The 21,943-nt window shown below is 45.0% G+C and overlaps 1 protein-coding gene across 1 annotated transcript in view; it reads left to right on the top strand.

Moving 5' to 3' along the window:
• The window catches only part of LOC115320860, a 30,160-nt gene extending 11,980 nt beyond the window's left edge, over positions 1 to 18,180 (top strand). Inside the window, exons 2-7 of the mRNA XM_029981072.2 lie at positions 4,835 to 4,865; positions 5,615 to 5,692; positions 6,877 to 7,031; positions 8,250 to 8,323; positions 10,896 to 10,973; positions 18,047 to 18,180. Of these exons, the coding sequence (XP_029836932.2) occupies positions 4,835 to 4,865; positions 5,615 to 5,692; positions 6,877 to 7,031; positions 8,250 to 8,323; positions 10,896 to 10,973; positions 18,047 to 18,180 (550 nt within the window). The remainder of the gene's footprint in view (positions 1 to 4,834; positions 4,866 to 5,614; positions 5,693 to 6,876; positions 7,032 to 8,249; positions 8,324 to 10,895; positions 10,974 to 18,046) is intronic.
• The last annotated feature ends 3,763 nt before the right edge of the window (positions 18,181 to 21,943 follow it).

The raw sequence follows: 21,943 nt of genomic DNA, 5'->3' as shown, positions 1-21,943 counted from the left end.
GCACCGTCGGGTAACACGCTGCCGTCCGCGGAATAGCCTCTTTCGTCAAAATCGTCGAGGTAGGGGGTTGTGCCTGCTTGGTTACCTTTGCCTTGTCCCTTCCGGTGCTTTGCTTGCGTGTGCGGTCGCTCAGTAGGTGGTTTCCTTTCTCGTGTCGGTTTTGAGAAGTACTTTGGGCAGTTTGGAAACAAACGAGGCACGACGTCGTCTTCCGGGGCCCACTTGTCGCGTGGAATTACGACCACGTCACCACGAATGCAGTGCACGAAGTTCTTCGTGATGTCGTCCTCGTGGAAATGCAGATCACAAACCAAAGGAGAGCTTGAAAGCTTCTTGTCTTCTCTTGAAATAGCACGCTGTTACCTCCGAAGGCCTTCAGGGTCGTTCGGTGGTCTAAAGAAATGCCTCTTTTCGACCGCAGATGCAGATCCCGCGGAATCGTAACCGCTTTTGCACCCTGGCACAAAGTGAAACGGCATTTTTATAACACCACTTGCATGGCACATCAGCACATTCCAGAAGTTATCGATGAGAATGGGGACAAACTTGGTCATATCTGACCGAAACGTGCAAAGAGCGGGGGGCCAGTCGGGCTGCAGGATCGGGAAGCCAGGAGCAAACCGGACAAACCCCGTCGCGCGCGCTTCTCGCGGCGAGCCACGGAAAGGGTACACACGCCATGCCAGAGTTCAGCAAGTGAAAAAAGTGAAAGCCGTTTACAACTTCCTGTAACGCCGAATTGGAGCGCAGCTCTTGAGGAGGAGTGGAGGGTATATTCCTCCTCCTCCCTCGTGATCTTGCCTGCTAGTCCTCCTCCCCTCCTGCTCCCCCTCCCTCTCCTTTGCCACCTTTACCGGGCGGGGGAGGAGGGGGGAGGAGGAGGAGGGGGAGGGGCGACGCCGACGCCGACGCCAACGCCGACGCCGACGCCGCACAGGCTGGAAACGGGTCATGTGACCCCCTCCCCCCGAGGTCACGTGACCCGCCCGGACCATACTACACAAAGAGGGGAGGAGGAGGAGAAGGAGGGGGAGGAGGAGGGGGAGGAGGAGGAGGGGAGGAGGAGGAGAGGGAGGGGCGCGGTTACGCCGACGCCGACGCCGACGCCGACGCCGCTCAGGCTGGAAACGGGCCCCTAAGAGCTGCGCTCTAAAATGGTCTACTAACGTTGCTGCCACCCACGTGCCAAAGGATGTAGAAGTCCGGAACCTTTCTTATCCAGACTCTTCTAAGTGGGAGGCCTGGCAGCGCACTTAGCTTACGCGTTTTTGCCATGGAGAACGGAGTTGCTGGAGCGGAGATAAGCTCTGTTAAGAAGCCGAAACCTAAAAAACACGTCCAATTTAATTTTTAGAGCGCAGCTCTTAGGGGCCCGTTTCCGGCTTGAGCGGCGTCGGCGTCGCCGTCGGCGTCGCCGTCGCCGTTGGCGTCGCCGTCGACGTAACCGCGCGGTGCATCATGGGGAATGTCCCATAATGCACCGCGCGAGCCCCCCACCGGGGTCACGTGACCTCGTGGGGGGCACGTGACCCCCCGAGGTCACGTGACCCTGGTGCATCATGGGAAATGTCCCATAATGCACCGCGCGAGCCCCCCCACCGGGGTCACGTCACCTCGTGGGGGGCACGTGACCCCCCCCCCCAGGTCACGTGACCCCCCCGAAGTCACGTGACTCCCCTGAGGTCACGTGACCCCCGCCGATGTCGCGTGACCCCCAATGACGTCATCGTCACTGATGACGCCACCGGCATCCACATCGTCATCGTCATCATCACTGATGACGTCACCGGCATCCACATCGTCATCATCACTGATGACGTCACCGGCATCCACATCGTCATCGTCATCATCACTGATGACGTCACCGGCATCCGCATCGTCATCGTCATCATCACTGATGACGTTACCGACATCCGCATCGTAATCGTCATCATCACTCATCACGTCATCAGTGACGTCACTGATGACGTCACCGGCATCCGCATCGTCATCGTCATCGTCACTAATGACGTCACCGGCATCCGCATCGTCATCGTCATCATCACTGATGACGTTACCGACATCCGCATCGTCATCGTCATCATCACTGATGACGTCATCAGCGACGTCACTGATGACGTCACCGACATTCGCATCGTCATCATCACTGGTGAAGTCATCAGTGACGTCACTAATGACGTCATCGGAACCCGCATCGTGATCGTCACTGATGACGTCATCAGTGACCTCAGTGATGACATCATCGGCATTGGGGGTCACGTGACCCCCAAGGTCACGTGACCACCCCCTGGTTAGTTTAACCCCCCCCCCCCCAGTGCCCTTCCCTCCTCCTCCTCAAGAGCTCTAATTCGGCGTTACAGGGAGTTGTAAGCAGCTTTCACTTTTTTTTTACAGTGTAAAGTGCAGCGAATTTTTTATGTCATTGCAATATGGGCGGATTTAATAGTTTTGAAGAATTTGCATCGGGTTTTTATTTTAATCCTTACATTTAAAATTAAAATTGGACGCGACCTTAATGTTCAAAGCCCTATACTGCATGAAATGCAGTTATTTAGAAGCGATTACTCAATTGTTTTCTAGAAATATAGTGAGCACTCATTCCGGGAGCAAAGACCCTCTATTTTTATCAATTTTGGGGAAACTGAGTTCGTTTGTCACGTGAACAGGAAGGGGAGCGAGAAGGGAGGCAAGTGGAGAGGGAGGGGAAAGGGGGCACTTTAGGATGGGGAGGGAGGGGAAAGGGTGAGAGGTGCAGGGAGATTAGGAAAGAGGGCATGCGCCTTAAGAGAATGGGGGAGAGTTGGGCAAGAGAGAGAGACGAGCAAGGATAAAGAGAGAGAGGGAGAGAGAAAAATGAAAGCCGCTTACAACTCCCTGTAACGCCGAATTAGAGCGCAGCTCTTGAGGAGGAGGAGGGAAGGGCACGGGGGGGGGTAAACTAACCAGGGGGGGTCACGTGACCTTGGGGGTCACGTGACCCCCAATGCCGATGATGTCATCACTGACGTCACTGATGACGTCATCCGTGACGATGACGATGCGGGTACCGATGACGTCATTAGTGACGTCACTGATGGCTTCACCAGTGATGATGACGATGACAATGCGAATGTCGGTGACGTCATCAGTGACGTCGCTGATGACGTCATCAGTGATGATGACGATGACGATGCGGATGCCGGTGACGACATCAGTGACGTCACTGATGACGTCATCAGTGATGATGACGATGACGATGCGGATGCCGGTGACGTCGTCAGTGATGATGACGATGACGATGTGGATGCCGGTGACGTCATCAGTGATGATGACGATGACAATGTGGATGCCGGTGACGTCATCAGTGATGATGACGATGACGATGTGGATGCCGGTGACATCAGTGATGATGACGATGACGATGGGGATGCCGGTGACGTCATCAGTGATGATGACGATGACGATGCGGATGCCGGTGACGTCATCAGTGATGATGACGATGACGATGTGGATGCCGGTGACGTCATCAGTGATGATGACGATGACGATGTGGATGCCGGTGACGTCATCAGTGATGATGACGATGACGATGGGGATGCCGGTGACGTCATCAGTGATGATGACGATGACGATGTGGATGCCGGTGACGTCATCAGTAATGATGACGATGACGATGCGGATGCCGGTGACGTCATCAGTGATGATGACGATGACGATGTGGATGCCGGTGACGTCATCAGTGATGATGACGATGACGATGTGGATGCTGGTGACGTCATCAGTGATGATGACGATGACGATGTGGATGCCGGTGACGTCATCAGTGACGATGACGTCATCGGGGGGTCACGCGACATCGGCGGGGGTCACGTGACCTCGGGGGGTCACGTGACCTCGGGGGGTCACGTGACCTCGAGGAGGGGGTCATGTGACCTTGAGGAGGGGGTCACGTGACCTCAGGGGAGTCACGTGACCCCCCACGAGGTCACGTGACCCCGGTGGGGGTCTCGCGCGGTGCATTATGGGACATTTCCCATGATGCACCGCGCGGTTACGCCGACGGCGACGCCGACGGCGACGGCGACGGCGACGGCGACGGCGACGGCGACGCCGCTCAAGCCGGAAACGGGCCCCTAAGAGCTGCGCTCTAAAACAAAGGTAGGAAGAAAATGGGAGGGAGGGAGAGGGGTGAGAGAGGAATGGGAGATAGATGGAGATCGAGGGGAAAGCAGACATATTAGGAGGACACCCTAGGAAGGAGGGGCCGATGGGGAGAGAAAGCAGGGGAAGGGGGGGGGGGAAGAGGGCATAGAGCGAGGGAGTTAAATGTCACGCGACGTATATTTCTTCGTTGAATTTAGCGGGGAAACTGAATTTTTGCATAAGTTACATGATATCAGGTCACGGAACCTCGATTTCTACCGCCAAGTTTAGCAGTGAAACTGCATATGTGTATAGGTCATGTGATGTCAGTTTCCCGCTATATTTAGGGGCAAAACCGAAATGTATAGACCATATGACGTCGATTTCCCCGCTAAACTTAAAGGGAAAGCTCAATTAGAGATTAGGTCACAGGACGTGGATTTTCCGCTAAATTTAGCGAGCAAACTTGAATGACGTATAAGTCACGCGACGCCAATTTCCCCATTTGTTATAAAGGTCACGTGACATTAGGTCCCGTGAGCTCTATTTTTCCCATAATGAAACAGACAATGCGCGCACAGATTTACAGAGTGTTGAAATTGGGGTTAGCGTGTTAATATAAAAAAAGAATTATGAATGTATTACTGAATAGTGATAATGACCCAATTATAGTCATCTTGCATTCTTTTCCTTATTCGGCCCTTTGGTTCACACTACCACGGAATCTACCTGTTTTCTTTGCGGTGAGTAATGTTTGCAGAAGTGATTCGGCATCATTGAGCGCACGACGCTCAATGATCTTTTGACGAAGAAGTAGAACCTGTACATAAATTGCAACTAACGCGGTATCATCATCAGCGGGGAACATTTGTTATGGGGAATTAGAGACTGGAACTTAGAGAATACCAAGAAATGCCGCCAAGCCAGAAGCATTGGCTGACCAGCACATCGACTTTGTAACCCAACTCCGTGGGTTTGTCTCCAGGTAACTAAGATGGTCCTGGCAACGGTTTTTTTTTTTTTTCACTTACCAATTCATTTAAGAAAAAAGCTTGTCCATGAAATTTCAAGTCACTTGCTGACAAAGCCGGAGACAAACGTCAGAGTTGTAATCCTCGAGGTGCGCGAGCCCCAAGTTTATGGCTCCCGAGCGGGTCGTTCTACAGGCGACGTTTTTATTTTGTTTTTTGTTATTTTGTTTTGTTTATAGCCATATCGTTCATACAGACATAGGGGAACAGCTTTCAGAGTAATGTTATCAAAATTAATGATGTGCCTGTTTGCTGTCATTTTAATATATTGAGTTGTTTTCATTGCGACCGTGAAAGCACGACGAGAAACTCCAGGTGCGCATCAAACAAAATTAAATTGCAAGTTCCCTTTAGACATCAGCTATAAAAAGCGCACCATCGCTGCCCCTTAGCCTTATACAGTCCGTACTGCTTTAACGGGTTTTATGATGTTGCCTGTCCTTATGTTTGCCGCTTTCCAGATTCTTCTGAGATGTAGCGCAACGCCGCATTACCCGGAGCTTAATCCTAAGCTCCAAATTTACCAAGACGCATCTAAGGTATGTTCACATACATACAGTCTCGAGCGGTTTAATAGGAAACCAACTTAAGTGAATATTCATAAAAATAGTTGTAATGAGACTTACTTTGCCCATGAGCACATAGTAACTTAATTGTTGCACAAAGCGTACTGCTAAATTGACGTTTTAAATTGAATTGAAGTCATCTTTATTAAAACAAAAATATTTTAGCAGTTTCGGGTGCTGTGAGATGATTTAGAAGTCGACAACTCGAAGTATATCTTTGTAAGAAATATGGAGGGTGCTTGATTTGAATTCGATCTTATTATCGATATTTATTAAAACTTCGTTTCCTATTAAAATTCAATTCGATTTAAATTACAAAACATCTGTGACAGGTACACTAATGCTGTTTCTGTAGGTGAGTCATGTTGCCAGGGGGACATAATATAGAAGGCTCATTCTCAGTATAAATAGGGTTAATTAACTGAATTATCTCAATTAACCTCTAAATGAGCGAAAATAAACATATGGTTACAATTAGAAACTTGCGGAGCGTCTTCTAAAACCATCAAATAATTCAATTTTAGAACGATATGAGGCACGTAGAAATTGCGGGAGAACCAAACATGCGCAATGCTAGCCACGGGAAAACGAGGAGAATAATCTGATCATCCGCGTTTTCGCAGCGCCAGACTGGCGCCTGTTGCGCGAAAGGTAACTTTGGTGCACCCACGCGCTTCCCACGTACTTCATGTCGTTCTAAAGTTTGATTTAAGGATTTTAGAGGACGCTCAGCAGGTTTTTAATGAAAACCATATGTTTATTTCCCCCAATTTAGAATTTAATTAAGAAATTTTAGATAAGTATTCGATTTGTAGTAAGGATTGACCCTCTATATTATGTCCCCCTGGTGGTATAACTCACCTGCATAAACCGCATTAATGCACCTTTCAGAGATTGTTATTTTTTCTATACTAGTAGTAGTAGACACAAATATATATACTAGTACTAAATCTGCTCGAATTAAGAATAGAACAGCCTGTATGTTCACGTGTATTCGGCGTAAGCTTTTCCGATCTTGTCATGTACCGCTTCTTTTCTGAGTTTTAGCCAAGCAAAACAGTGTTCTATTGTGTCCTAACGAGTCTACACCAGGGAAGTTATTTCTTCCGACTAGTGAATCACAGGTTCGTTATTGAAACAGCCACCTACGCGTACAGGGGTTCCCGCTCGCCCAGACCTGGTACATGCTCTACAGAAACTATGAGAAGGACCCAGCATTTGGAACATCCAAGTGTTTAAGGCATAGTCACTTGAAGTCGGAGAAGGATGGACAATATCAAACCTTGGCTCAGTACGGAGAAAACCAGTCGGCGTAAGTCAAACCTGTGTTGCGCTGATCTCTCTACCTTTCCAATAAGTAGCAGACTGTGCATGACGCGCTCCCTGCAGGCAGTCAGTTTGTTGTGACACTAAGAAATAAACTTAGTTTGCTGCAGAGAAAAGTAAAAGGTAACGTGCTTTATTTACTTTCTGTCTGAGTTACGGTTCCTCGTTTTATATTTGGAGACACCTAAACCACGCCAACTTTGTCTTTGCTTCAACTCGCGCTGTGGCTTATAAGCCTCAAATGAGCAGTTCGTAGGGAGCGAACAATGAATTGCCAACATAATTGCTCAAGTCATCGGACCTCATTTTTATGTAAAAGGTGCCCCTTCGCCTGCGACCGGAAGAAGAAAAAAAAAGGGGGTGTCGTCGATGTTTTGTGCCTTTTTAAAAAGTGCGCCTATCTTTCTTTCTTATCAAGCTTCACTCCAGCATACTAAGGGCAGTCCGCACTTAAAAGTGAGGGTTGCTACCATCTTCTGAACAAAATCCATTCCAATTCCCACTATTCAGAGTGGGGATTGACGCACGCCAATGAAACCCTGTCTTTCCAAAATTTCCGTGCCTCGCGAGAGCAATGCAAGTTATTTTTGTGTGTTTAGCTATCACGGTATTTTTGAAAAATAGTATGCGCATCCAAAACCCAAAAGACGATTATTGAGCGTCTGCGTACAATATCTTTTTTTTTTTTTAATATTTCGTCTCTAAAAGAACAAATTCAGAAGCTTGTAACCGACTAAGGAATACCCGTTTCAACTAATATTTCAGTTGATATGTAGCAACTTACCGGTTAATCAAAGTTGTATTTTGTGATCATGAAGCAATTCTGAAAGTCAGCGGACGTCAGTATTGCTCTCGTTTTTACTTTCACGCTGACACAATTAACGCGACTACAAATTTTGTCAGGAATGTTAAATAAACAATTCCCACCAAAGCATTATTATGAATAAATATACAAATGTTTATTTTAGCCGCTGAATAAAGTAAAAATAATGAATGAAAAGTAAAAAGCATATAACTTTAATTACGCCGATGTAATGAATACGCCCCTTGACATACGCAAATTTTAAAAGCGAAAGGCGTTATTTTTGTTCGATAAACGCTGACGTTTGTAAAAACTACAACTTTCCTTTTTCACTCTACGGACGAATATCATCTCATTATTACATTCATACTTTATTATACCTGGCTTTTTTTTTTTTTGCAGTAAGGCGCGGACAACGCTAGAGTCCACTGAAGGATATACAGCCAAAAATCAGATAAACATTCATCCCGAAGGCCGTGAGTATATTTTTGCCGATTATGGAACCTCTAGGGTTGTTCTTGAATAAAACCAAGTAGATTAGAGTTATTCTAATGTGCCCGCGAGGTTCAGATAGCGCTAGTGTCTACGCGACTTAAAGTTGAAAACTTGAAGCACATAACAAATATTGTGTTCCTGTATTCCTATACTATAGACGATTGCAAGCAACGTCATTGGCCGCCTTCATGTGTCTCTGCGTGCGGACAAGCCGGCGGAATTTCAAGCTTGCCAAAGCTATGTTTAGGAGCAAGCTTCGCGTGCTTGCACTCATGGGGCACCAGGCGGTGCGCCGTGCTTGCAATTGTGTATACTCGATTAAAAGGTCCTTAAAAAAAAAAAAAGAGCTAGAGGTGAGTTCTAGAGTATTTTTATCCCGAGAATCCGGATATCACGTTCGTTTTCCGCGAAGATATAACTAAACGCGAGAAAACACGAAAAACCTCCGTCTCTACGTCATACCCAAATCTTTCGGCCGCCAAGCGCGTGTCGCTCGTGTGTGCGGCGCGTAAAATTGCAAGCTTGCCAGGCATATTCCCCGCACTCGCACCAGTCGTCGCATCTTCTTCGGACCTTTTAAGAATATAGCAAATGTGTTCGTGCGTACATTTTATAGGCGCTGAATATGCGCGAGAGCGGAGATTGCAAAAGCTCGGGATATGACGTCCCGCTCTCAAAAAGGAGCGTGACTTCAGCGCTTCTTTGAAAACGAATTCCTGCAACCTCCGTGCACAAAACTGGAAAAAAAAAATTCAATATTCGTGATCCTGGAGGCTACATGACGACGATTTAAGTGTTTCTACTCAAATTCATAAGCGCTTCGGCTTCCCTTTCATCTCCAACGACAGCCGACGCTTAGATCCGATGGAGCCAAGGTAGAAGCGCCAAAAGGACATCGTTGTGCTATTTGTGCCCCTGTGATTTGTTAATCTCATTATAGCAACCCCACAAAAACAGTAAAAGCCGTGATTATACACTTTTGGCACATCTTGATCAGCTCCCTTGAACCGTAAGGTCGGCTGTCTTCGGACTTTTAAAGTTAAACATTGGATTCGGTGTACACAGCGCCAAACTGCTACGTCCACTAAGCGATCGTCGTTTTTTTTTTCTGAAATTTTCTTCTTTCTGGAATGGGAACGTTGTCGTCGAGAGTTTTACAGGGCGGAGTATTTTCGTTGGGCGCACTCACCTAACCGGTAGAGTCTGGTCCCAACCAACGCATAAAATTTAAAAAAAGAGTCGTTTTTTTGCATTAAGAGTTTAGCGCAATGTACCCGTACGAAGAGCAGGTCAACCAAAAGGCGTCCGTTTGTACATGTTACTCAAGGCGCACACAAATGAAAAGTGTCTTGTGCACCAGGAAGTGGTCGGGAAAACATGAGAGGGATGGGTCACCTTTCAGTCGAAGTACGACACTTTTGGGTGACACTCTTTTGAATGGGGTCTCGGCCATGAGTCCTTCGTTGGTATTAGCGCGTCTGTTAGTATTTAATGTGCAGAAACTATGTAACTTTTTAAGTAAATGCGAGACATTCATTGCGGCTGCATGAGCACTGCATACTCTGCGCAAGGAGCACACGAAATTGCTTCCTCTGATAGGAGGATAGAAAGTTGTACAGTCAAAGACACAGTGCCTGCCAACTATTTAAACTACAATAGCATTACCGGAAATCGGTCTTAATCTGGTTCCTGTCTGCTTTTCATTTGCCACACCATACTAGAGTTAGCTGAACATCTAGCATACATTCAAATAAGTGATTTTTTTTCGCGCGTACCTGAATAATGCTTGTATTTACTAGAAAATCCACCATAGTTGGTGCATTTTGTTTCAGGGTGAGTGTGTTGCTTTCGGCCCGCCTAATATGCATGCTGCTTTTGTTTAATTTATACAGATAGTGTGTTTAGAAAAGAAGCCGTGAAAGCTACATTTATGCGGTTTGCGTATGTCAGCTATCCGGCCAAGGGGACATAGTATACGGGGCTAATCATAACGATCGGTCAGGTAATTAAGTATTTTAATTAACATTTTGATTAGTAATAATAGACATATGGTTTAGTTAGAAACTTGCTGAGCGTCAGCCAAAACCAAAATAAATCAATGCATTTTAGATCTAGTTTGAGCTCACGGGGAGCTCAGTAGTGGACTACGTCTACCGCTCGTGCAGCAACTACAAAGCTGGGGCTATGATAAGAGACGAATAAGCCTTGTACCTGCTCCAGGAGCGGTAACTTCAGTGCGCTACTGTGCTTCGCATGCGCTCACAGTTTTTTTCTGAAAACTGATTTTCGGTTTTTCGATGACGCTCAGCAAATTTCTAATTGAAACTTCATGTCCATTTTTACTCATCAAAAAGTTTATTCACAATTTTTTCTTAATTAGCCGACCGATCGTTACGATTAGCCCCTATACTATGTTCCTTTAGCAGTATAACTCATACTCACAAACCGCATAAGTGTAGCTTTCACGGCTTTCTTAAAAGAAATACGTTTAGCTAAAAACAAAATTGTATATGGTTAATATCAAATAAGCTCTTCTCAACCCGTATTTTTCAGAAAATATGACGCTTTCTTATTACATCTCTTTCGTGGATGTGAAAAAATGCGCTGTCAGCAGGAACATCTACGTCAATGGTACGAACTTTTTTGACGTATTGGTTTGCTTTCAGTATCTGCGCTGCATGGAATATTCGAAGCAATCTTTCTATACAGAAATATAGTTTTAATCCGACATATCACCTTAAATTATACCTTGAAAAGTACACTATTTTCGGTCTCTGCACGTGAGTTATACGGCCAGGGGCTCATTTAATTTATGGGGGAGGGGGGTGCTAAGTGTCACATTAACTGTGATAATTAATAATTTTCGTTAATTAACAATTTTAATTTGTGAGATTGACTTCATAGTTTTAATTAGAACCTTGGTGAGTGTCATCGCAAATCACTAAATCATCAAATTTAAGAAAAAAGCGCGGAGGTGCGTTAAGGTTACAACTCATGCAACCGGCGCAAGGCTGGCGGTGCAGAAACGCGAATGATAATATATCATCCGTGTAGTTTGCACCACCAGCCTTTTGCAGGTTGCACGACAGGTAATTACTTAGGCACACGTCCGCGTGTTTTCTCTGCACCGAGCCATTAGTGAATTTGGTTTACTGGTATTGGTGAGGCCCAGCAAGTTTCTGATTAGAACCATGGGTTCATTTTTAATGATTACACTATTTAACAAATGTTAGTTAATGAATCAATTTGTAATGATCAGCACTTATATTACGTACCATAGGCCTAAGATTCACCTAGACAAACCGATTTGTGTACCTTTCACTACTTCTCTTTTTATAAATCTGTTGCAAAAATGTTCCAAAAGCCGGGATTCATGATTAAAAACAAATACCTCCGACTTGCATAACAATATCAACATTTATCAGACGTTTCGTCTCCTATACGGGAGACATCATCAGTGCGGCCTGGGAACACCCGACTAGCTACCAGCGTTGGATTTCTGGTAGCTAGTCGGGTGTTCCCAGGCCGCACTGATGATGTCTCCCGTATAGGAGACGAAACGTCTGATAAATGTTGATATTGTTATGCAAGTCGGAGGTATTTGTTTTTAATTATAAATCTGTTCCAAGTAAAATTAATAAACACCCTGTATTTAAGCCCTCATGTGAGACGAGTTAGTGTGCAGGCCAGCTGAGTGAATTTGTCATGTTGAACTTCCCGGGCCACTCAGCGACAGAAAAAAACGTACACATTATCACATAAATGGGAGTTGCATTTTTGAATGAATATTTTAAATACATTCTAAAATCCGTGCGGAAAACAAGCGGCGCCGCAGCATTGTTCCCAAGGGACCACACCGCGGCGCCCCTTGAAAGAGGCGACGTTCGGCAAGAGTATTGCCTAGGCAGAGAGTGAAACTTTAAAATATTTATTACATGAACTACTGCGTTGGCAGGTGACCAACTCATTACAAAAATAGTCCTTCAGAAACTAGGTCTTCCTTGTTTTAGTCGCTGCAATGACTGTAATAAAAACAAGGGGCCAAACAAAATTATTTCGTTTTTGCAATCCCGGCCGTAGGCCGAACCGGGCTTAGTAATCTCTTTAAACAAATGTCAGCTAAGATGAGCACACCGCAACACACCACGCATGACGGTACAGTTCGCGCGTACCATTCTACACTATAGACGGCCATGGAAAGCACACAATCACTTCATGCACTTTTGAAAGCCAGGAAAAAGCACCGACCATCTTTTTGCAGTTATGCCCACTCACTCCACTATGGAGCGAAACGTTATTTAACCAAAAGGGGGCGAGAACTACTCCTCATGTCAATCTCATTCGCGACTGTGACTAGTGAGTGTTGTCCATTAGTAATTCACAAATTTCTGCAGAAATTAAATTACTGCAATTGAATGACTAAGTTTTGCTATTTTTGAACAATTTCAAATTCTAATATACCAATTCTACTCAAACGAATATTTTTTTATAACTTTGTAACACTGCGATCTAGTTATATAAAATCATGTAGATACAAAAATACACTAAGAACCTAACTCCCTGTCCATCTGCGGACTCGTGGGTCATAGGAAGCCCCAACCACAACCGTTTGCGCACAATTGGCAAACAGTCGGAGCAACAAGACGCAATTGGGAATATAGAAAGTGTTACATAAAAGTACAATGTCCTCCATTTTTAGGATTGAGAGAAATGACAAATATTATAATTTCGATGTGCACATTGAATATTTTACAGTGACGCATGACTGAAACCCGGTGGAACTTCTATTTCACTCTTACAGTGATGACAAACACTGTTTTTGCATCTATCTTACGTTTCATTCACACTGTCAATGGAACCATATTTGAGAGGTTGTTGCGAACGTAATTGGATTAAAATTCGCTTTAGTTTCACGCACATTTGAAAACGGAACTGTGCGGCTCCGGTTCGGTTTTGGGATTGAAACGGAACCGTGAAAGCAGCATAGCTTCTACCCAACTGCAAGGAAAAGAATTCAAATAAGTTTATTATTTTTGAACTAATTATAAAATAACTGTCATGTGTCATACTGAGAGCTCGTCTTCTTATTACACCAGATTAAAATAGGTGAATCAAAATCCCATTATGTGGCGAAAGTAAGGTCCCGTATATCGAACAATACACGGTTTACACACAAGCTAGCGTGTTTGGCTACACCGGGTGTGGGCAATGCTCGTGCGCAAAAGCCAGATTCGCGTGAGGCGAAGCATCTGCGCATGTGCAGTGCCGAATAACGCCAGAAACTGCGCATGCGCATTGCCGACAGCAGTGCCACCATAGTGGCGTGACGCTACAGAGTTCAGTTGACCAATTTGTAGCACATCGTATACAAATCTCTCGGCGCCGTTGAAAAAACTTAACTTCACTTCGGTGCGGAAAAGTACTATTGTATTATACTTTAATATGATAACATGAAAAGGAAAGTAATTGCAATATGATTGCATCATATTGTCAAATTAGGGAACTTTTAAAGTGTTTCTTGTTAACTAGTAATTCTAATTCTACGTTATTAACTGCTTTTGTAACAAAATTAGTTTCAAATGTAATCATTCTGCAGTGTATTTGTGACCCCATCTACCCCAGTATAGCAGTTTTATTTTCATCGTACACACATTCACATCATGGAAGCAGATTAAAGCTGACTTGGACGTAGTTCAACTACTCCACTCAAACTACTGTAGTTTAACTACTTTTCCAAGTAACTTGGTAACTTTCAATTACAACTTTATTTAAGTAATTAGTAGTTTAATTTAACTACGTTCTTCAGGTAACTTCTACTCAAACTAGTAACTACTTTCGAAATATAGTGCTAATATTGCTCATCACAAAGGGTTGAGCTCAGAAATGAATAAAACGCCGGCAGATGAAGTGGCAATCCCGAGCAAAGGGGCCCCTCGCATTCCGTTCCCACGCACTTATTCTCGGCAGCCGTAGAAACTGCATCACAGGCATCCTTTTGCCAAGGTGGCGACGAGCAGCAAAAACATAACTTCGGCGCGCACGAACGCAGGAAGAGATGTTTAACAACCCTTGGTGGGGTATTGACCTAGTCCGGTAATGTACGCAGGCGCCGCGCCTCCAGTTGCAGCCGTGAGAGATGGGGACGCTCCAGGAGTTGTTGTGTTCATGTTGTCTGCCTTTAGTGCGTTCTGACTCAAGCGGTTTGGGGGTTCCACGGGGGGCGCCACTGGAATGACCTCGCAGCTGGGCGCCTGTTCCCATGGTCGCCTCGTCGTCAGCGCATAGTCCCTTGCAAAGTCGGACTCCGCCACGCACAAACGCAGACACGGATAATGTGTTCATGAGAGCACGTTCCCGCTTCAACTGCAACTCTACGAGCGACGATGCTTGTTCACGTAATCCTTCGCGTCCTTCCGACCTTCCACACCAGCAAGACCTCCTCTTTGTTGAAAACGATTTACTTGTCAGGCGTGTCAGGATACAGTAGTCGCCGGCGAGGATCGCGACTCACCCTCGGGAGATCCTTTTGGTGGACCCGGCGTCAGCGGCAAAGCATAATTAGTTTAAAAAAATCAGTAGAGTAGCACCAGCACTGCAACGAGACGCACAGTCGCCGGACGATCTCATCGTCGTGGTGCGAGACTTGAACCCTTGACGGTCAGGTGCACTCGCTCAGTGTACTCTCCGAACGTCGTGGGAATAAAGAGGGGCCAGTCATAACAATCTCAACTTGCCGAAGAAAAAAAAAAAAAAAAGAGGAGAGTTTGTTGTAAAAGACGCTCTAGCCAAGCAAACCTCACATGTTTCGTCATGGACACCGAAGATGCCGACACTCGCTTACCGGAACCTGCACAGCCTGTTTCTGCAATTCAATGCTGCGGTTCCATCCAGCCCGTCGGTGGAAAGCCTTTTTAGCTTGGCTGGAGGCGTATTTAGGACGAAAAGAGAAAAACTCTTTGATAAGAACTTTGAAAGTCAATCGCTTCTTCGAGCGAATAAAATGTTTTGGCGAAAACGCAAGCCATGAAATGACTGCATTTTTTTTTAGCTCTCAGGATTTTCACGGATCAAAACCGCTGCTGATTTTTCTACCACAAAAATATAAAAAAGTAACTTCGAAAGTAACTTTAAAGTAACTCGCTACTTCTCTTACAGTAGTTACTAGTTTACTTAATTACCATTACGATGTGTAATTTCTACTCTACTCCAATTACGTTTGGCGTCGATGCTCAGTGGCTTAACTACCCGTTTTGAGTAATTTATATATGTCTAGATTAAAGCACCACCTTACCGCTCACAGGCGCATTTGTAAATAAATACCACGACATTGTGTAACCGTATTGACTCGGGACACTATTGGACCCAAGTTACTCCGGCAAATCAAATCACGTGACAACACGTGTTCAGAAGCGCAAAGCGGGTAGGTTTTCCAACGATAATATACAAAACCATTAGTGTGGGCTGAGAGCGACAACAATTGTTGTTAAGATTTGTAAACGACAACAGCTGTTAAATGGCCTTCATCATTCTGTTCACCTGTCCGAACACGTCGATGCCATTTTTATTGACTTGGCAATTGATCGTGTACCACATAACCGGTTCACAAATAAGCTGACTAAACTACACTTATGCACAAGTGTTTTTGAATGGATTGAAAAGTTTTGATTAACAGGCGCCAATCAGTTGTGATTGGCAAATGCTCCCCTCTTCCGATGACGTCATGTGTCCCGCAGGGGTCTGTACTGGGTCTTGTGCTCTTTCTTCTGTTCATAAATGATCTTTTCTTTGTCAGCAAATCTTGCGCTCGTTTATTAGCGTATGACTGCGACGTCTGTCGTCCCGTTATGAACCCTCATGATAGTACAGTTTTACAAGATGACTTAGACACAGTTTCAAGCTAGTGTGACACGTGTTTGATGAAAATAAATAGCATAAAACAAAATCTGTGACTTTCATCTCGAAACGACATCTCACCCGTCACACGTACTTCATTGGTAGTGACGCCGTTGAAAACGTCTCGTCCTTTGAATATCTTGGCGTTCATCTCTCATCGGACTTAACGTGCAACCTTCACGCTGAACAGATTGCTAACAAGGCGTCGCGAACTCTTTTTATGATTTCTTCAATGAACACTGTTCTAAGCAAATTCAGATACAAAACTTCTTGCCTACACTGCCCTTGTCAGATCTCAACTTGAGTATGCATCAATCATCTGGCACCTTCATCAAACGCATCTGGCAGATAAGAATAATATAGTCAAAACAAAGCTGTTAGATTTATAGCTTGCGACTGCTCTCGATTTGCAAGTGCAAGAAGTTGAAAACTTCGACTTAACGTGTCACTTCTTCATACAAGGAAGCACCTCGCACGCGTACCATTTATTCATAAACTTTATTACAGTCCCTCGGCCGTTAGGGATTCTTTCCTACTACCTGGATCACCATATATCGTGCCGTTTCGATCACCTTTTCAAAATTATTCCCATATTTGCACAAACCAACATGTTTAAAAACTCTCCACTACTCCGCGCTATATCGGACTGGAACAGCCTTCCCAGAGAAATAGCCTCCACTAGAGATCATCAGTCCCTTGTCTCCGCTCTAAACATGTTAAACTGTGAATAGTCTTGTACCACTGCAATGTTTGTGGTTGTCAATGTATTGCATCTGATGTACATGTTTATATTGTGCGTTATATTGTTTATATCTTATATTTGAGGGGCGAAAATGCGCCAAATGTTTTGTACCTTTATCTTTTTTTTAATTTGTCTGTCTTTGTTACTACTTTGTTTAGTCGTACCAAATTTGGTTTCACGTTCCCCTTATGTAACGCCCGAGAGGGCCTTTAGGGTAAAATATATAAATAAATTGGGAATACGACCACTGCATGCCGCGGACTCAAAGAACAAGGGAGGGGGAAGTCTGTGTGGCCTTTCGCGGCAACACACCCACAGCACCGTCGGGGCGCTATGACGGCAAACCAGAGCGATCTATTAATTGACAGAGTCTTTTTACTCAGAAACGCAACTATGCTAAAAATGTCGTTTTTGCCTTCTACCGTTTTTCTTAAGCTTGCGTTCTTTTTAAGATTGTATCTTCGACAGTAGCTTCATTTATAGCACAATATAACAGAGAATATTTGTTAGGAACGATCAAAGATTTTGCTTTGGTTGTCGTTTCCGCAATACAGCTCATAAAGGCTTTATGTACGGCCGCATTAAACATTTCGGGGGGAGGAGGGGGGGGGGGGGGCGAGCAAAAGGAAGTCATAATACTTTAGCTTAACAGTGTTTCTACCCCCAACAAAGTTACTAATAAAAAAAACTGAGTTGTAAAAGAAAGGGAACGCTCCATACAAACCACGAAATAACATGAAAAGCGCACATCTTGGTTCAGCCAATGAACATATTTTTAAAAGGTTTTTCAGCAGAGAGAGTGGGAACGGCTGGAATGGAAGGATTCAATGCAGTTTCATGAATTCGCTAACTTAGTTTATGGGAAGCTGACGTTTTTTTTTGTTTTTTTTTGTTTACTTCCCTTTGCTTTTAGAGGTGTGTGGGAGTAAGGCCGTATATTTAGAGGAGGTGAAGGCTCTCTTAACATGAATCATGCGACTTTTATTTTTAAGAGGATAAAACAACCGCAATTTACGTATTTCAAATATATTCAAGGAGGGTGTCTAACATATACCTTTGAACCACGCAGAGGATGCTTGCTCTGTCGTCGTTCCCGAGGACCAGCTTGGAAAAAGTACCACCTGCTGCGATTTTATTTACGACCTGCTCTGCGGTACTAAGAAATTTCAAATATCAGACACCAGCTGCAAGAATCAACACTGAGGAAAACAACAGGACATTTTCGACGCGTATGTGCCTTAAAACTGAACTTCGCTCAATGAGAGAACTGGTGATGATTGGTTATACCAACTTGAGCGATGCTAATTACTCTAAATCAAAATGCATATTTAAGAAAAATCGGATGGAGTTATGCTTTAGTGCCTCAAGAACGGAGTAGTCCAAATAAAGTTAAAGCCATTTTCTTCTTTTGAAAATAATAACACAAATGTAAGTCTTAGTTTATAAAGGCTAAGCGAATGTAACTTTTTTCAGTCTCTTACTCATCATTTTCCTCATAATATCATCAGGTGGTAAAAATTAGTCTACAGTTGAATTTTGCACAACGAATAATAAAATTGTTCAAATATCTGTTGTGTCCGAATTTGTGAATTTTCGCGCTGACTGGTTTTCACAAAGAATATGCTATCTACGGTGATGAAGAATGCTTTACAGCAACATGGGATTTTAAATTCAAGTCAACGTGGTAACGCAACTGGACAGACACAATAACTGCTCTGCGTTATTCATGTAAGACAACGTCAAGGCCGCAATTAATATCTCCAATATACTCCGTCTATTATTTCTCGCGGGTTTTCGCTCCCTCTTAAAACAGGAGTTGCTAACATTTCATTTACGACAAACGGATAATTGAAATAAAATCTTGAAGTTGTGACAAGACACCACAAGTAGGTATTCTCTAGACCATAATCAACAGACGGTATACAAATCGCGGATGCGAATCTCATTAAAAAAAAAAAAAACATTTTTTAAATATTTTGGCAACTAACCCACACCCGGCGCATATTGGCGTCTCCAGCTCGTTGCTCGCAATCCTGCGGCGGAAACGGGAAGCGCTCTAGTGAGGGTCCCCCGATCCTCCTGCTCAGTGAGCGCGGCGGAACTGCTCCCGATCATGGCTCGCGAAATGTCTTTTTCGAATGCAAACAACACTTTTCACTGCCCCGAAGTATGGAATTGTACCCATTGTACCCAAACGGTATGGAATTGTACCCATACTGGAGAGTTTGAGTATCGCGTATAGATGGAAGCAAACGCAAGCTGTGTGCGTTTGCGTTAGAGTTGCGTGCCCCACGGTGTGCGTGAGCGTCATCAATATGCGCCAATCCAAAACCGCAATTCGCGTGTTTCACACTGCGCATGCGAAGTGTGGAACACGCAAAATTGACGCAAAAACACAGCACTTCCGTTCGCTCGTATAGGCAATACTAAAACTCTCTACTGTTTAACCGGCTTCCAACGCCAACGAAACGTGCTGCAGTGAGCAGACGTGCAAGCAGGTAGGCGTTCCTTTGAGCTGCAAAGGCTGAGATTGGCAAAGCGACGGAACGTAAAAATGTAAGTAACTAAATGTAATCAAAAAAGATTGATAATGACTAGAGAAATTTTAGAAGTATGCGATTAAAAAAAGGGATACAAAATGCGTCAGTCAGACGTTGCTACATTTATACAGCTGAGATATTGCCTTTCTAGAGACAAAGCTGTATTGAGCAAGGATCTGCACCATCAGTAAGTGTCGGGAACTTTGATAACTTTTGTAATATGCTCATTGGCCGCGCAGGGATGTACTATCGGGGAAAAATGAAATGCGAACAGAAGAGCGCGTGGCTCGCGGTACAGGCTGCGCCGCCTGGAAGTGAGCCTAGGAGCGAGGGTGCGTAGCCTACTCCGACGTGTTCACGCCCCTCGCTCTCCAGGCAGCACTAAACGTCGTGGAGACGTCGAGAAAAAGTCCCGGACGTCCGTGACGTCCCGTATGACTTCGATCACGTTTTTTCGACGTTGAGGTGACGTCCTTATATAACGGTCCATTAGAGTCCAATCAGTGACGTTGTGACGACGTTGTATTTCAACTCAAACGTCGTCAACGTTCCCACGACGTCGATGCACGACGTTCTCACAACGTCCAACGCTCACGTTTCTTTGACGCTGAACTGAAGTTCATAATAGACGTCCCACTATTGTCCTGTCCGTGACGTGCTGGCGACGTCACGTTTCAACTTTAACGTCGTCATCGTCGCCACGACGTCAAGACAAAACGTTTTAGCAACGTCGAACACTCCCGTGTCTTCAAAGTTAAAATAAAGTCCAGGGTGACGTTACATTATTGCCCCGTCAGTGACGTTTCAGCGACGTCGCGTTCACACCTAAATGTCGTAAACGTCATACAAGACGTGCTGGCAACGTCGACCACTCACGTTTTGTTCGACATTTTTACATTTTTTAGCTCAATCTCCAGCCGCAGAATCACTGTGGTCAAGGTGACAGTGCTCAAGAGCCGCAAACAAAACTTAATTTATGAGAGGTTGAGAAGTTTAATTATTTATACATTAATTTGCGTATTTCAATATGCTATTAATTGCACATCGATGACGCTAAAGAGGGCATTTACAAAACTCAATGTAAACGGAAGAAAAAAATAATATGAAAGCATGTTGGGAATATCATTCCTTTTAGATTTGCTTGTTATAATTTTGGTTTGTTTAAAATATTGCTACGGGTTTAATTTGCGAAGCCCATCGCGTCTAGAACGGATCGAATTGTACCATTCTTGCATTTTCCACGCGCGTTGTCGTTTTCCATGAGTCGTGGGCCCTGGCACGCGCCTCAGGGGCGCCGCTACACTATCCCCTCTCCAGGTGATTTCAGGCCTGCATCCTTTCCTAGGAGCATCCATACTGCTCCGCGACCACCCGAGATCGTTTTAAGGATCGTCAATTTGTCTTCGTATTTTGTAACCCATGCTCACCTGCGCACAACCAAAAAATTCGCATCAACATCACAGTTCATTCATAACACCAACTTCCAGCGCCTTAGCGCTTTCGGTAGATCGGGGCGCAAAGTCTTGTCACGCGACTGTCAATACAGATCTGTCTGTCTATGCTGGAAAAAGCGATGAAGAAACTTCATCGTCACGTCGCCGGTGGGAGGAGCCTAATCTCAATCGGCGGCGAACTCAACTGGCAGGGAACTTCATCGCGGCGCGTTGATGACGTCGACGGAGAGTGGCGATTGAGTTGAAACTTCATCGGGATGTGTCCCCAAAATATGTCCCTAGAGGGAAATGCGCAACGCCGCATCGAAGGGTCTTGTAAAAGCAACATTTTTAACTTCTGAAAATGAATAATGCGGTGCAATCTAAATATAATTACCGGTGTCAAGTCTAGGTCGCATGAATCATGTCTTTTTACGTAAGTGAAACAATTTAGATGATCGCAATGCGTGAGCTGCATCGCGATCGTGATGAATCGTCATGGCCGACGGTGGATGTCGCACGTAAAGTGCTCGTGTGTCTGTACGAAGATTTGCCTCACTTTTGGAATTTTCGCTGTCAAGTCGGGCTTTTTCACGTCGCGATTACCACTCGGCAGTCTGGTGGGGGACGTGAACCAAGTGTCCTCGCTGAACTCGAGTAGTAGGACAGAATCTTGGCCCATATGAGAAAGGTTCCTCGCTAAGACACGGAAGAAGGCGCATGATTTTGAGGGCGGACGCGCCTCGTCCGTCGCCACACGGCATCTTGGCTGCAGTGTCGGTAAGTAAGTGCATGGCATCTCAATGGGCGGTTTTAACGTACCGTTGCCGTGCGCAGCGAAATTGCTACTGGGAGCTCGCGCTGTAACTTAGAAGCATGATTTTCAGCGCGCTTAAAGCCTTACCAGCCGTACCGTGGCCACCGCAGAACACGGTAACGGTCTCCTAAAACTTGCTACTTGTAGTAAACAGACACTGTGTTGTTTTTGGTCTT

The sequence above is a fragment of the Ixodes scapularis genome, unplaced genomic scaffold (genome assembly GCF_016920785.2).
Source record: "Ixodes scapularis isolate PalLabHiFi unplaced genomic scaffold, ASM1692078v2 PGA_scaffold2__306_contigs__length_199485367, whole genome shotgun sequence".
Lineage (NCBI taxonomy): Eukaryota > Metazoa > Arthropoda > Arachnida > Ixodida > Ixodidae > Ixodes > Ixodes scapularis.
This window is presented reverse-complemented; position numbering and strand designations above follow the sequence as displayed.